This window comes from Alnus glutinosa, chromosome 3 (genome assembly GCF_958979055.1).
Source record: "Alnus glutinosa chromosome 3, dhAlnGlut1.1, whole genome shotgun sequence".
NCBI classification, from domain to species: Eukaryota; Viridiplantae; Streptophyta; class Magnoliopsida; order Fagales; family Betulaceae; genus Alnus; species Alnus glutinosa.
The window spans coordinates 35577392-35594624 of NC_084888.1; the positions used below are offsets into that span (position 1 = coordinate 35577392).

General features: G+C 33.5%; 1 protein-coding gene across 1 annotated transcript; it reads left to right on the forward strand.

The window, feature by feature from the left end:
* The first annotated feature begins 11498 nt into the window (after positions 1-11498).
* Positions 11499-15041, forward strand: LOC133864062 (mannose-1-phosphate guanylyltransferase 1). Its single transcript, XM_062300259.1, has 5 exons — positions 11499-11677; positions 13059-13191; positions 13521-13583; positions 13700-13939; positions 14031-15041. The coding sequence occupies exons 2-5, from the start codon at positions 13081-13083 to the stop codon at positions 14700-14702; spliced, it is 1086 nt and encodes a 361-aa protein (XP_062156243.1). The 5' UTR covers positions 11499-11677; positions 13059-13080; the 3' UTR covers positions 14703-15041.
* The last annotated feature ends 2192 nt before the right edge of the window (positions 15042-17233 follow it).

Sequence of the window (17233 nt, forward strand, 5' to 3'; positions counted from 1 at the left end):
GAAAGTCTTGGGATTTAAGTGTGTTCATTGTGACCTCCCTCACTTTCCTGGGAACTCACCTGGTTGCACCTTGGAAGATGCTGTTTACCCCATTTAGGTTTTGGTTTGTTATATTTCTGTAATCATTTGTGGGCATCTATAAAGTTGTTAGATGCTAATGAAGTCGCAATAATTATAATAATTTTGGGAGAGCCACAGCATTCTATTTTTATTGATAATTATATCAGGATTACACGTATGAACATCGTAAAGAATTTAGATATTCATAAATTGCAGCGTAATTATTATGATTTTGGGAGAACCACAACATCCTAATTTTATAACAATTACATAAAGATCATACACATTTGAACTTCATATAGAAAAATTAATATCATGTTGTAATTAATTCATAAATTTAATTGTTTATCCCCACAGTGACGTTTTTATTTTTATGACTTAATTAGAATAAGATAACAAATTTAATATTAAAAATAAAATTTCTCTTAGGCCCACAGGTACGGAAAATTTTATTTATTAATATTTAAATTTATTAGTCTCATTAATAAAGGGTAAATTTTATGCGTGATGCAACTTTTGCCTACATGTAAGTTGAAATTTACTATTTACTATTAAATTGGCATTGGCTAATTTAAAATAAAGTTACTTCAAAGCATTAAAGTATTATTTTGTTTGTTTTTTGGTTATTGCAGCTATTCCTATCACTCTACTTTTAGTAGTTGTATATTCCAATAAGTTGTATGTTCCAATTTTTTATGCTAATAATTTTTCTGATTGAAAAAATGTTTTTATAGTCTCAAAAGTGTTTTTAATCCCATTATTGGAATGAAGGATATGATAGGTTAGCTTAATTCCCTAAAGGTTGAGATTATTTAAGTCATTCTTGGTATATTTCATTTTGAATTATCTCTTCTGATTATGTTATTTTATCTTGTGGTACACATAAGGATAATTGGTTAGTTAAATGAACTTCAAATCATGTGTGTTCAAGAAGATGAGAGAATCCATAAAGTCTTCACATGGTTACTCATGTTAAGGAAAATATCAATAAAGGCAATCATGCCCAACATTTAAAGCATGAGAATAAGGTGTCAATAAAGTATTTTGGCAAATAAGACACTTATTTCCCTTGCAATAATGAAAATTAAGGGCAAATAAAGAAAGATTGCATGAAGTATGAGAAATTACTTAAAATAAAGATAATCGCATATATCTAGTATGTTGTGAATCTCTTTTAGTGACTCATTCAAATATGTTGTGGATTGATTATGGTTTAACAATCCACATTGTCAACAAATGCAGAACGCATGTTTACAATTGAAGGTTATTGGGATTTATAGATTAATTTTAAAATTCAGTTTTTTTTTTTTTTACCTCAATAATGTTTTAAATATTCCAAAATTTTCAAAAAGAATTTAATTTATATTTTAGCTTGTTAAATAAAATTTCAATTTTTAACTTGAAATTTTTATTTAGGGTGGAATATTAGTTGATGGTTTATTAAAATTTATCTATACCCCAACTTTGAAGCAATTTTATTATTTGTTTCTGCATATTGATGTTAACGTCAAGTGGAGTCTTGTGAATGAAAAATGCTCTTATTATGGTATTGGAGATTGAAATATATTTTCATAAAGAAAATAAAAGTCAATAAATAATAATTTATTGATTTTTGTACTTGTGTGAACTGCATAAGGGAAAACATACCAACAAGACCACTAAATATGCCAAATAGAGCCTTTTGAAATTCTTGAGATGATGCACATTGATAGGTGTTGACCTTTTCATACTCATCGCCTAAATGGTCAGAGATATTTTTTTTCTCTTTTAGTAATGACCATATAAGATTTATGTATCTCTATCTTATAAAATAATAAGGCTAAGGTATTGAATGCTTTCAATACTTATAACGTAGAAGAAGAGAAACAGCGTGAAGATTATAAAATCTGATATAGGCAAAGAGTATTATGGTAAGTACACACAAAAGTGGAATTGATTAGTAATACTAATCTTCTATTACCCTTATAGAGTAAGCCTTAAAGACTGTTGTGTATATGTTAAATAGGATTCCATCTAAGGTTGTTCTTAAGACACCTTTTTAAAATATAAAATAGATGGAAGCCAAGTTTAAATTTACACATAAGGGGTTGCCTTACTAAAGAGGGGATTTATAATCCTTGCCTAAGAAAATTAAATTTAAGGACAACCATCGGATCTTTTATAAGCTATACAGTAAACTCTAAGGGGTTTTTATGTTTTATTGTCCTTCATATAAACCTAGAGTTGTTGATTGTAAAATTTCTAGAGGATGTTGAACCTAGTGGGAGTGTTTACCTCAAAAGTTTTACTTAGAGGAAACACGAGAGTTGACTGAGACTCCTTCATATGAAGGATGCTTGATTGAACTTATGGAAAATCAAAATGATTACCTTGAGCTACAATCAATTTTAGAATTGTCAACTCAATTTGAATCTATTTAAACTTTGCAAAATGCAGAGAAAGTAGAATTAAGAAAATCCTATAGAATAAGGAGATCAACAATCTCTAGTAATTATGTTCTATATCTCAAGAGTCTGGTTTTGATGTCGGACCTAAGGATGATCTAAATTGTTTTCACAAGCCATGAGTGGAGAGAATTTCACATTATGATACAGTAGCTCATTTTGATTTAGAGCTCCATCAAATAGATGTGAAAACAACTTTATTGAATTGGGATCTTAAAGATGAGGTTTACATGACACAACCTAAAGTTTTTATAAATAATAGTCAGAATGCTTGCAAATCAAATAATTCTATTTATGGGTTGTTATAGATATCTTATCGGTAATATGCTTTTTACAAGGTTATTGCTTCATTATTGAAAATCTTGTTAATTAGTATATATACCTTACGGTCAGTAGGAGTAAAGTAATTTTTCTAGTCCTATATGTAGATATTATTTTGTAAGTAGTGATTTAAGTTTCGCTATATAAAGTTCATCTCACAAAACTTTGAAATGAAGGATTTTGGTGAAGCCTCTTATGTCTTTTGACATAGAGATTCACAGAGATATAAAGATTATTAACATTGTCTCATAAAGCCTACATTGAATAAGTTTTGGAAAGATTTAGAATGAAGGATTTTGCACCTTCAGTAGCAACTAAGAGGGATAAATTTAATACATATTAAATGTTCCAAAATTGTATTGGAATAAAGGGCAGATGAAATGTCTTTTGTAAGCATCTGCATTATGCAACCTAATGCAAGTATAGGCTTGCACTAGACTTAACCATTGGACTGACAGTAAGATTACTGGGTGAATAAAGTGTTGCAAATAAAGTTTTGCGGTATACGCAAGAAACAAGAAAAACAACTTAACCTAAAGATACACTACCATTTGGTGGTGGTTGGTTATTCAGATTTTGAATTTTGCTGATTGTGTAGATAGTAGAAAGTCTTATTTATGGTATATATTTTCTTATTGAGGGATATATCATGGAGATGCAGAAAGCAGACTATAATTACTATGTCTACCAAGAAAGTTTAAATTTTTGCATGCTATGAATTTTACTACACATGCATGATGGATGCGACATTTTGTTACAAGTCTCAAGATTGTCGATTTACAGTTAGACCGTAAAGATATTCTGTGATAATTCTACTGTAATATTCTTTTATAAGTAGAAGTAGAAATAAATATATCGACATCAAGTATCTCAGTACGAGAGAACATTAAAGAGACATAAAATGTTTATTGAGTATATAAATACTGAATTAATGATTGCGGTTCCCATGACTAAAAGTTTACCGGTAAAGAAAGTATAAAGTCATGCAGAGTATATGAAATTCATTAATTCATTTTTGCTTAGTTTCTCTCTATTTGGTCTATAGACATCAAGTTATTGTTAATAAAGTTTTATGCACATTTGTTATATTATCCATGAGGATAAAATTAAAGTAGGACCCGAATAACTTATGAGAAGTTTATTTATAAAATTTGATTGCCCATATAGTGCTCATTTAGAGAATATTTTATATGTAATACATGGAAGGGACGACTTATTATATAAAGTTTTACCGCCATGATTCATGTGTAGTATTCCTTATGTGAATGAGAGGATTTCATGAATTGTTGGAATAAATAAAGTGATAATCATATTGAAGAACCGGACATCATAAAGAATTATATGTGTCATAAGGGCCAAGTGGGAGAATGTAAGAAATTACATATGTGTCCCTCAGACACATTTAATTTGTTGTAACGATTAAAATTAAATAATTATTATAACGGTAATTATTTAATTTGTTGTAACGGTTGAAATTTAAATAAATATCATAACGGTAATTATTTAATATAAAGATTTAATATGATTTATTTCACATTAAGTTACATGAAATCAAAACGGTTTTTATATTAATATTTCTGATTTAATTCCTTGATGGGATGAATAAAATCAGCTAATCATTAAAGACGATGGTCCCTGGCCTACTTATATAAAGAGCCATGTGTATCCATCTATTGACACTTGTAAGCATAGGTCAGAAGATCTTCAGTCTAAATTTTCTTTTACAGAATTTTTGTTTATCGTTAAGACTTCTTCATATGTTTGAACAAAAATGGCTGGAGGTATTTATATTTAATTCCGCTGCTTATTTTATTTAATTAGCATTTTATTTAATATTATGCTTACAACTCTAAGATGAGTTAGGGTTAGAATAACTTCTGAAAATTCATGAGATATTGAGCATTGCAGTGTCTTGATGGAGTCCTCTAACATGCAAATTCTAATACCATAAGAGAAACACGCCCTAATGGATAAACTCAAAATTTCGATATCCCACGAGGGCTTTCAACATTGTTGGTGGTCAAAGCACATGATTAAGAAAAGATAGTTCGGATATATGATTAATCAAGTGGTTGCTCGATTACAATCCGTGAAAAAGGCACAGAATTAGGGGAAAAGAAAAATAATACTACTTTGGGAAAAATATATATTAGCCCCTTAAACTACCACTCTTTTGTTAGATGGCTTCCAAACTACCAATGCTTAGATTTTGGCCTCCCAAACTACCACTTTTTGATTTTTTGGCCACATCTGTCCATTTATGCCGTCAATTTTAAATAGAATTCCGAAAATACCTCTGCTACACTTTAAAATTCTCACAGTTAAGGGAGGGGTATTTTCCCCTTTTTGGACAAATTCTGTTAGAATTAACAGTATAAATAGACGGATGGGCCCAAAAAATCAGAAAGTGGTAGTTTGGGGGGTCTGAGTGCAAGTGTTGGAAGTTCAGGGTGCCATCTAGAGAAAAGCTGGTAGTTTGGGGGGCTAATATATATTTTTCCCTACTATTTAAGAGACCGTTATATGATTGTCACACGTACAATTTGATGATATGCTAAATAAAAACCAGTCATTAAATCAACACTTATAAAATAAATTAAAAATTAAACATTAATTTACATTTTCACGTCGTCATCTTTTTTTTTTTTTGACATGTCTACACAAGATGGGGAGGTGAGATTCAAACTAGTGATATCCACTTCATGAGGCGTGGTCTCCAGTCGATTGAGCTACCCCTTAGACCTTTCACGTCGTCATCTGAGTATTAATAATCTAATCTATGTATCTATATATATATATATATATATAGAAAGGTAGCTTGTCCAGTAGTCCTTATTTTGATACTCGATAAAAATTAAATGAAAAAACCAAAGGTAGGTAATGATGGAAAGTAAAGCCTAGAAGTCTTGTTGTTCAACGGATCTCTGCCCACAGAGTGGCCTCCCACTGCATGTAGACCCCTTGTTTGATCCACATTTCCGGTTTCAAAAACTTGAGCAGGAAGCACAGCTGACCAATTTATCAAACACAACACGGTTTGTCATTATGCTAAAGTTGACGGTGCTAATCAGTTTTTATTTTTATTTTTTTTTTTAAATAAAGGCTAATTTAAGAGTTAATAGACACTACTACATCAACAAAATAAGTTAGTGATAAGATAAGAGTATAATTTCTAATTTTGTTCTTTATAAATTAAGCTTCGAATACTAGTTTAATTTAATGGTGCTTTCTATATGGTAATACTAGTTAGATCTATAAACGAATCAACAAAATATTCTTATTTACTTTTATTATTAATAGGTCTCTATTTTTTGTCAGTCTTCCGAGACCCAAGAGCCTTCTGACGATCTCTACTTTCTTTAATTTGTAGATGAAACTCCTTGGGCAACTTAAAGTCACTATAGTGCTCCATGCACCCTAAACATAGTCTCTTTTTAAGGCTCTTGCTTGTGTTGACGTGTACATCCCACCTCAATGTGTTTTGAAATTGTGTACTAGTTATACACTAGTTGTATTTTTAGCATTTTTCTTTTGCTTTTGTTGAGTTTTTTTTCATAAATTTCTTACTTACCAAAAAAAAAAAAAAAAAAAAAAAAAAAAACGACCACTTACTGTGGACCACAACCACATAATGAATTGGTCAGAGTTGCCTTTGCTGTTTCGTCAAGCATCCTAACGAGAGTTGAGTCAGTTGACAGCTTTGCACATCACATGAAGATAGGGATACGTTTATAAATTACTTCGAATTGTATACTAAAGGTGACACTTTTTTTTAAAAAAATAATAAATACTATTTTTCATAAGGAGTATGAATATCAAATTGTATTTCAGAATCTAAGCTTGTTAATTTATTATTATCTCGCTTTTTCATTTTTTCATTTTTTTACTGTTAGAAGTAGGCGTTCAAGACAAAAGGCATTAAATCTAGTAATTTTGGGAAGAACAAAGTTTTATTTCAAGTTGGGTTGGATGAAATTTATTTAACTTAGTTTATTAAATTGACTTATGCTCTTAAAACATGTGATTAATTATTAGAAGTACATGAAAAAAAAATTAAAAATGCATATAAAAATCACACTCTTTAAGGACATATGTCAGTTTAATAAACTGAATTATAAATTCCTTCATCCAATTTGGAGGAATATTTTGCCATTTCAAGAATGATCATATCATAAACAAGCCATATACTGTAAAATTTCAACTAAACATGACGACCATATTCAAGTTGTCATAAACGTCCAACCAGGAGAAAAAAAAAAAGAGTCATGCCAAGTATCAAAAGGAGGCTGAAAGAAGAAGAAATGTTATAGAGGTTCATTTATGATCTGACATAACCACGTTTGATGCTTAAGTTAGTAAAAATGGGAAAGAAAACAAACTGATAGAGTATAAGGCTTTTATGAATGTGTATCTAATGAAGGGTCCTCCCCTTCTTATATAAACTAGCTGTTCCTGCCTCTTCTTGGTAGGGTTTGGAGTGTGCTGCTCAAATGTTGTTGAAGGCATGAGTAATGGTGTGAGAAAGTCGTTACCCACAAATATTGGATGAGGTTTCTAGCAAGAGATGTCGTTATCTAACTTGGTGAGAGAGACAGATGTGGCTCATCCTATATATTGGTGCAACTTGGTTCTAGAATAGGCTTCTTCATGGTCCGTTGGTCCTTGTCTATGTGATAGGTTGTTGGTCGAACCCCATATAGAAACATCATATGGTGCTAGTGCTTTTGGCTCCTCTACGATTTGCAAATTAGGAGAGAAACTAAGCGTTCCTTTTGATCCTTATATAGAGCATCTCCAGCAATGATTTTCATCTTAGCTATTCAAAATACCATTTTTTCTATTTTAGCTACTAACTTTTCACTAAAAGTAGAGAGTGAAATCGGGAGAATACCAAAGCGACCCGTGAGCCCCAGAGGATGATCAGAGGTCCGATCACTGGAGGATGGAACTGGGTTGATGTCGGCGAAGCTGGGGGCGCGATTCTGAAGGCCGAAGAAACGTGTGATGAGGGAGAGAAAACATCGGTTGGTTGCGGTGATAATTTTGGTTGTTCTATAATATGCATTTCGGTTGATTTCAGTTTGGGCAATAGCCATGCCCTCGTTGCTAGCCCCAATGACGGAGATCTTGGTATGGCGCTTGGTTGGGGATGGAGGAGCAGCGCTGTGGAGTGACAGAGAGGGAGAGGGAGACGGAGAAAAAGTATTTGTTTTATTATTTTATTCCTTAACCAATCAACAGTGAATATGCAATATTGTCTATTTAGTGTTTATGTGTTAAGAAAAAAAGTTAAAATGTCTATTCTGCTTGAGAGAAGAAAATGCTAAAAATAGTTAAATTTTATTATTTTAAAGGTTTTAACCACTCTGCTGGAGATGCTATTGTTCCGCCAAATAGAAAATAAGAAAAGGTTGTCCAGATTGCTTTGACCCCCTACCTTTTGATAAGGTTCGAAAAGTGCTTATCTTTACTTCAAATGATTGGATTGCGTCCCGCTACGCCGTATGGCCGCATAATCACACTCGTAATGTAAGGTTTCTAATTTTGGGCCGCCTAATGTCTTAGAGGAGGAGCAAACCAAGATGCACATGACTTGCTATGTTGTCAAAGGGGGCGTCCAAAGGTCAACATGTATTGTTAGGCTATTTCCAATTGAACCAAGTTTTTTTTTTTTTTTTCAATCAAATTGGATGGTAGGATTTTTGTTTTTAACTCTACAATAGGATTTTTTATTTTTTTTTAATCTATTGTGATCTTCTTCGCAATGAGGAGTGTTAAAATACATTGTTGTCTTTTCTATTATGATTTATTTTCTACCTTAATTAGTCTTATTTTTTTTATCTTAAATACTATAGGGTTTCTTGGTCACTACTCATAGCCTTTCTATATATAAATGTCTCTTTTATTATGTTATAAATATACTACTCAATACAATGCAGTCCTTAATATATTTTTCGCTCTCTCTTTTGCTCTTTCACATATATTCGTTATTTCGTATATTTATTTAACATGGTATTAGAGCTATAGACTTGTGGCCTGTATAAGCTTTTCTGGCGTTCTTCCAGCAATTTTTCGGGCGCCTCTTTCTTGTGACGGTAGCCGCTGTTTGGAGTTCTTTTCAACATTTTTGCAGTCCAATTTGGAACAATAAGTCCAGAAACAGATTCGCAAGGTACGTGACTTCCCTCAGTGAAAGAAACTCCAACGTTCTATGCCTCACACGCCGAGCACATCTTCAAGCCTTCTGGCACACTTTTTTTTTTTTTTTTTTTTTTTTTTTTTTTTTTTTTTTTGTGATCTGCGGCTCAATTCATTGGCGAAATTTGGCACAATATGGTTAGGCCCTTTACAAGATTAACGGCTAATTTCTATTTCCGACCATCATTGTAAGTTGCGGTTTGGCCCCTCATAGAATTAACTTATATTCTCCGTTCTCCGGCTGTCTTCTTCAGCCTTTTGGCACAATGTGGTTTGGTTCTTCACAGGATTGACAGCTAGTTTCTGTTCTCCGACCATTATTGTCAGTTGCGGCTTGGCCCCTCACGGGATTAACTACTAGTCTCCATTCTCCGGCCATCACTTTCAGCCTTTCTCGCGAGCACCGTTTTGATCAAACCATTGACTTCGGCTGCATTTAAATCCAACTTCTAATTTCAAACTCAAGATTTCAGAATCTTCTACCTTGAGTTTGAGGAGAGATGTTAAAATATATTATTGTCTTTCTTATTATGATTTATTTCCTACTTTAATTAGTTTTCTTTCATACCTTAAATACTCTAGGGTTTTTTGGTCACTACTCATAGCTTCTCTATATATAGAGGTCTCTTGTAATATGTTATTAATATACTACTCAATACAATGTAGTCCTTAATATATTTCACCTCTCTCTTCTGCTCCTTCTCTCTTTCACATATATTCGCTATTTCTTATATTTATTTAACAAGCTAAGGAGTATAGCATCTTGTTATGGTGAACATGATAAAGGTATTTGATAATTTTGATTCATATTGATCAGGCCCTTCAAATCAGCCTTACATCTCTTCGAAGCCCCTTCTAGTTTCTCGCGTTTACCTCAAACATCCCTACCCCCCTGCTACTCACATACTCCTAGTCCAATTTCTTTTTTCTTTTTTTTCCTAATAACTTATCCGAATGTTGTTCCTAAGTCTGAAATTAAGGATCAACCTCACCTCCCAAAATGCCACTATGGACCCCGAATGTCGTGGGTTCTCAATGCAAGTTGGTTTTAATTTTGTCATAAAAAAAAAAAAGAAAAAAAAAGAAAAAGAAAAAAAGGAAGCCCAAAGAGGCATATGTTTGGCACATATGACCTATTTACGGCATATAATTGGCCAAATTCCAGTAACAAATGCCGCCAAACAATTGTCAATGTTCAAGCAAGTCATAGAAGTCATTTTTCAGCCCTTTGAATTCTTAACCGGCACATGGTCATCCATTAAGAAACCTCAACGTATGTGATTTATAGTTGGAACAAAATGATTTTTGTAAATTAAATTTATTGTTGTTAATGTAAAAATAGAAGAGACGTATAACATTCAGACACTTTCTTTATAACTAAAGTATTGTATACAATCAAATAATCAAGGAAATATGAAACAAAAAAAAAAAAAAAAAAAAATTGACGTGTAAACGTAGATCATAAGCCGAACTACCTTAATTATGTGTCTTTCTTTCATGTCTCATCTTTTTTTTTTTAGATTTTATGTTCTTACAGCTATATGGTAAATATGTTGTTATATCGTTTAAAATTTTAAATGATGTGATATTATATACTATCATTAAATATAACAAAACAAAATCTACTGATTCAAAAAAAAAAAAAAAATGGTTTAATGTAATTCCACGTATAAATACATATGAACAATTCTTGCTCTGTCCTAGACCACGTCAAATGTTTGACGATGCGTTTAGTGGTTCTTCTCTTCTCTTTTCAGCCAAGAAACATACCATTCAACGGTGAATTTTCTAGCAAAAAAAAAAAAAAAAAAAAAGGGGTAAAATTAGTTCTAATTCGCGTTACTATACTTGAACTTGACCTGGATGGCTGGATTGGATTTTTATTTTTATTTTTTATGGATATCCCATTAAAACAAAAATTATGGTATTTACAAGCGGAATATCTATGTGGAATATTCTGCTATGCAGGCATATTTGGTACAACTTGCTACTTTCAGTATTATGTGCCTTTGCATCTTTTACCTTTTTTTTCTAGTTTCACGTTTTCCTCGCCCACAACTTCATTAAAAAATAATAAACATATTTTTATAAAAATAATTCAAAACCACCTTTTTTTAAAAAAAAAAATTAAAAAAAGTCAAGTACATAAAAAATAATAATTTCTTTCCCAATTCACAGCCAATATTTCGCCCCGTCCCTTTCTAGAGTCCGTCCAATTTTGGCCAAAAACACGATCCATAGTGCTAATTTATCCTCAAAGCGAAGCAGCCAAATTCCGAAACAACCCCGAAACTACGCTCGCCAAACAAAGCCTTATGCGAAGCCAACGTGACCGGTTTCTTTAGCCACTCAAAAGCCAAATCCAATAAACTCTTTATTTGAAATCCGCCAAACACCACGTTAGTTTCTTATTTTAATATTTGTCTGAAATCGCAATGCGTCGGTTGAAGCGCGCGTATTATATATACCCATCAAACCTGACCTCAACCAACACCCTTCACAGCTCAGAGTCTCAGAACATTCACCGACGGTAAAGACCGTTGGTGTGTTATAAAAACTAAGAGCGCGAGCAACTCACTTTGTCGACTCAGTTCTGACTCGTCCGGATCTCGAGCTTAGAATCGGTTCAGGGTCGCGATCCGGTGAAATCAAAGGTAAATTGCACGTTGACTCTGTCGTTTCCGTGCTTTGGTTGATTTCAATGGTGCTTTGAGATCTGTTATACGGCGTCGTTTGGTTGGTTTTGCGTGGTTTTCTTGTGGATACGAAGGTTAATTTTAACAATGTGGTTCGAATTTGATTTCCCGTTGAGTTGTAAATTACTGGCGTTGATTGTTTTGATTTCGCATTTTGTTGTTTTTTGGTGCAGAATTTGAGTTCATTTTCATTTGCCCAATGAGTTATTTGAATTGAGTTTGCTTATTTTGTCAGATCTGGTTATCATATAGCTACTGTGAGTCTTTTGGTTGATTGATTTATGGTTTTTGTAATTAGAGCATTCTCAATTGTGCGTGCAAGAAATAATTCTGTCAAAGTTCCTGTCTGTCTCATCAGAATGTGAAGTTTTAGTTGATCTCTGTTTATTTGTTACCTGATTGAAGTTAGTTTTCACACTTCAAATCATGCTCTGAACATGGCGTTGATCTTAATTTTTCTCGATGTCTAAGAGAATCAGAAGAAGCTGATTGAACCTTTTGTTCTTTTGTTGCAATTATAACTTTAACCATTATCTTTTGCCTTGTCGTTTTCTTGAGAAATTCAAACTGTTGTTTATTGGGTCAAATGATATTTTCAGGAGTAAGCAAAATGATGAAACAAGAATCAATTCGTGTTTAGCAATTAGAATGTTGTAGAATTCAATTGTTTTTGGCTATGAAATTGCTGCATTGTTTTTGGCCATTTCAAACCCTCTGATCCATAAAAGATATTTAAAATATGTCAAACCATCTGTCATTTACTTGATGCAATAGTTATTTTCCAACTATATTCTGTTCAGATTCCATGTCCTGTATTGTGATCACAAAATTAAAATGCATTTTCCTTCTCATTAAAAGCTCTAGCATGTGGCCTAGCTGGAATTTGTCTGGGTTTCATAATACCACCACATCATTTGGATTTATTTTCAACTACTGTTTGCAGTGAAATGATTTATTATTGTATGGCGCATGTTTGAATCTTTTGGTTGTTCTGCAATGACCTGCTTTAAAACTTTTGGGTCTTCTATTTCTAAATTTTGCAATAAACCAGTGTTCCATCTCCTTTCCTCTACCCTACATTTGGTGTATTCATGTTAAGCTCAATTTAAAACCGTATGCTCAGGTTCAAGAACTTTTCCTATGAGATTACAGTGACTTCTTTTTTTGTTATTTTAGATCTACATGTGTCAGTGCAGAGTTCGGTATGAGTGCATTTGTTTTGGGAATGAATATAAATATAGGAGACTATGGGGATTTATCTACTATCCAAAAACCCTTATTTGCATTCTTTACTAGTCTGTATCAGATTGTTGTAAGATTCTGACCATGTAATCAACAGGAAAAGCAAGGAGCATATCACAATGAAGGCACTTATTCTCGTTGGAGGGTTTGGGACAAGGCTGAGGCCATTGACGCTCAGTGTCCCTAAGCCACTTGTTGATTTTGCTAACAAACCGATGATCCTTCATCAGGTATAACTTTGAGAGAATGCTCTTTCTTCTATAAAGTAATTTGTCTTCTTCTGTATTCATATATTGGAAAGGTGCTTATCCGTCAGTTGGCTTTTTCTTTAGTATAAATAGTTGATTGCATGCATTCTTTGTGAAGTCTCTTCTGATTTTCATGTTTGAGATTTACAAAAGAGAAGCAACTTATTTATGTTAAATTTGTAAATGCAAAGTGCTATGATGTTGAATTGTTTCCACCATGCTCCTTTGTCATCCTCTCCCCACTTTCCCTCTTCCCTTGGGTTATTTGTCTGTTAACTGTAGGTTGACATGTCTTTTGAATTTTTCCCCAGATTGAGGCTCTGAAGGCTATTGGAGTCAGTGAAGTGGTTTTGGCTATCAATTATCAACCAGAGGTAAAGAAACGAGGACTTTCTTCCTACTATAACCCTACAATGCTTGTTTAATGCTCGAGAGATTGTGCAGCTAAAGTTTGGAGAACTACTAATAGTCTTACTCCTTGTTTCCGCAGGTGATGTTGAACTTCTTGAAGGATTTTGAAACAAATCTTGGGATCAAGATCACTTGCTCACAAGAGACTGAACCGCTTGGCACGGCTGGTCCTCTGGCTCTTGCTAGGGACAAACTAATAGATGATTCTGGTGAGCCCTTTTTTGTCCTCAACAGTGATGTTATCAGTGAATACCCCCTCAAGGAAATGATTGCATTTCACAAAGCTCATGGAGGAGAAGCTTCCATAATGGTCACCAAGGTAGCACTCAAATATAACATTGCTCTTTCTTGAAGACATTGTGAAACATGTAGGTGAAGATGTCTGAAAATCATTTCTTCTTATTATGTAGGTGGATGAGCCATCAAAATATGGTGTGGTGGTGATGGAAGAATCTACCGGGAAAGTTGAGAAATTTGTAGAAAAACCAAAATTATTTGTTGGTAACAAAATCAATGCTGGAATTTACCTGTTGAATCCCTCAGTTCTGGATAGAATTGAACTGAGGCCCACCTCAATTGAGAAAGAGGTCTTTCCAAAGATTTCATCAGAGAACAAGCTGTTTGCTATGGTGCTACCGGGATTTTGGATGGACATTGGACAACCTAGGGATTACATCACAGGGCTGAGACTCTACCTAGAGTCTTTGAGAAAGAACTCTCCATCAAAGTTGGCCACTGGCCCCCACATTGTGGGAAATGTTATAGTGGATGAGTCTGCCAAAATCGGCGAGGGATGTCTGATTGGGCCTGATGTTGCAATCGGTCCCGGTTGTGTTGTTGAGTCGGGAGTTAGACTCTCTCGCTGCACGGTTATGCGGGGAGTACGTGTCAAGAAGCACGCTTGCATTTCCAGCAGTATCATTGGATGGCACTCAACTGTTGGACAATGGGCCCGAGTCGAGAACATGACCATTCTTGGAGAGGATGTACATGTATGTGATGAAATTTACAGTAATGGTGGTGTGGTTTTGCCCCACAAGGAGATCAAATCCAGCATTTTGAAGCCAGAGATAGTTATGTAGTCCTTTGTGTTCAGTAAGTTGTAAGTTATTGCTTCTGAAATGTGTTTGTTCCTTTCTCCCCCCCCCCCCCCCCCCCCCCCCCCCCCTTTCCCTTCTCCACAATTTTTAAAAGTCAGTTATTTTCAAGTTTGAGTGATGTGAGTTAAAAAGTTGAAGGGTCAGCAACTTTTATGAAGGGCATAAATTTGCACATTTGTGTGACGTGTAATCTTTAGTGTATATATAGGAATAAATTATTTGTTGGTTTATCCAGCTTTGTGTAACTTATCAAGATGAATATTATTTGTGACATTTTTAATCAGATGATCGGTACAATGTATTCTATGATATGCTCTTGAAGACCCTTGTGTCGGCAGCATAGTTTCTGAATTCTTCTTTTGGCGAGTCCAAAACTATAACAAACATTTTCCTGGATGGACCTTTACTCTTTCTTTATAGCATCTTTACTTGCTGATAAAGCAAAACTCCAAGTATGGGAAAAAGAAAAGGCTTCATGCTTGTGAATGGTGATGCTTTCGTGACATGCAAGGACATAAAGTAGTGACGAACAGCTATGCGTTTGGGCATGGCATTTTGTAACTCTCTGTTGTGCGAGTTTGGCTGGCCCCCGGTGAAAAAATTATTGAAGAGCTCTTTTGCAAAAAAGATCTCTTGTGCAAACAAAAGATCATTGGGGATCCTCATGTGCAAAAGGTGGAGATTGCAAGATTGGGCTAAACCTCCATTTATTTTTTTACTGGAAGTGATCTCTACCGTTTATTTTTACACATGACGATCCCCAATGATTTTTTTACTGGAGGCAACCCAAACTCATGTTACACTATATATCAAGGACAGTTTTTTTTTTTTTTTACTGGATATTTCTTATTACTCAGTTTATTAAATCATATATGTCCATATATAGAATATGTAATTCTTATGAGTAATACTATAATTCCAATTTTAGCCAAAGTAAAAATATAATAAAAGATGGCAGAAACTTTTGGGCCGTTTTTCCTGCATCCATATATACTTCACAAAATGGCACCGACAGTTTAAATGGTTTCTATTTTCTAAATGCAGCAAATCAGCAAATGTGTGGCGTGAGTTGATCAGGCTGATCAGCTGTCTGAATCTCCCAAGATTTGATGGCAAAGAAAGCTTTTAATCACTGATTACTACATTCTTTCTTGAAAAGAACAATTGAGTATAAGAGGACCCTTCAATACTTTCATTATTTTAGTAACAAGTGGCAGGAAAAAAAACAAAAAATATAAAAAAATAAAAAAATAAAGAGAAAAAAGATGCCCAAGCAAAATATTGCAGAAGAAACGGAGAAGAGAATGCGTGGCCTACCATGTGAAGTGGAACCTGCTCCGCAATATAAAAATATTTTTATTAGGAAATATAGAAGAAAGCAGTTGAAAATTTGAAAGCGTAGAGATTGCAAATTTGCAATCAGTGGACCTTCTTTTGAAAATAAAAACTAAAACACGTGCAATTCGGGGAAGACCCATGCAGCATTGCAGCGCAACTCAAAATTAATTAATTAATTAATAATTAACTTAAAGTATTACCATTACTCTTTAAACAATATTAAAGCAGCAGAATTTGGAGTTATTGTATTATTATTATTTAATTATTGTCATTCAGTATGATACAGGCTGGGCTTATTTGGCAAAGAACAAAACAGAACATAGTAGTGGGTTGTTAGTTTTAGAATTAGTAAAAAGTGATGATGTGATACAAAATAAAAGTAATTTGTATAAAAAAGTGAGAAAATTTTGTATTGTAGTGAATTTTTTTATTTGAATAATAATAAAAAATTATTTATGTGATATAAAAAGTGAAAAAAGTGTGAATGTTTTGATGTTGATTGTTATTGAAAATTTGAAAAAGTAAAGAAAAAAAAGTACATGTACAGTAGTGACCACTACTTTGTTATGTTCCGACACTTAACAAACAAGTCCACAAATTTTAGATACAACTCACGTTTGAAAACTGGTTTACAAGAATAAGGTGTTCAAGAACTTTTATATATATATATAGTTAGGACTGCATTTAAGCCGTTTGGTATATTTAGAATCGTAACATACTATCTCGTTCCACAGTCGACATCTACGACGGTCAGGGGCGGAGTCAGCTTTTAGGCTTTGGGGGGGTCAAATTGAAAAAAAATAATTTGGGGGGCCAAAGCTACAAATTTTTTAAAGAATAGGGGTAAAAATTATATTTTTTCTTTTTTTTTTTTAGATTTTTTTTTTTTTTGGGGGGGAGCCCTTTGGCTTGGGGGGGCCCAGGCTCCGCCCCTGACGACGGTCCTCTCTATCTCATAAGTCACTTCTTCCGTGACTCGAACTTGTAACGTAGTACTTGGCTATAATATTAAATGATACAAATATTAAGTAGAACTCTCTTGAAAATCGACTTGCAATGATCAGGGTTTCCAAAAATTTATATACACATAATTAAAATTGCACTTAAACCATGTAGTATATTTAGGATGGTAGCATATCAGGAACGTAACTAGAATTTTATGGAAGGAGGGATGA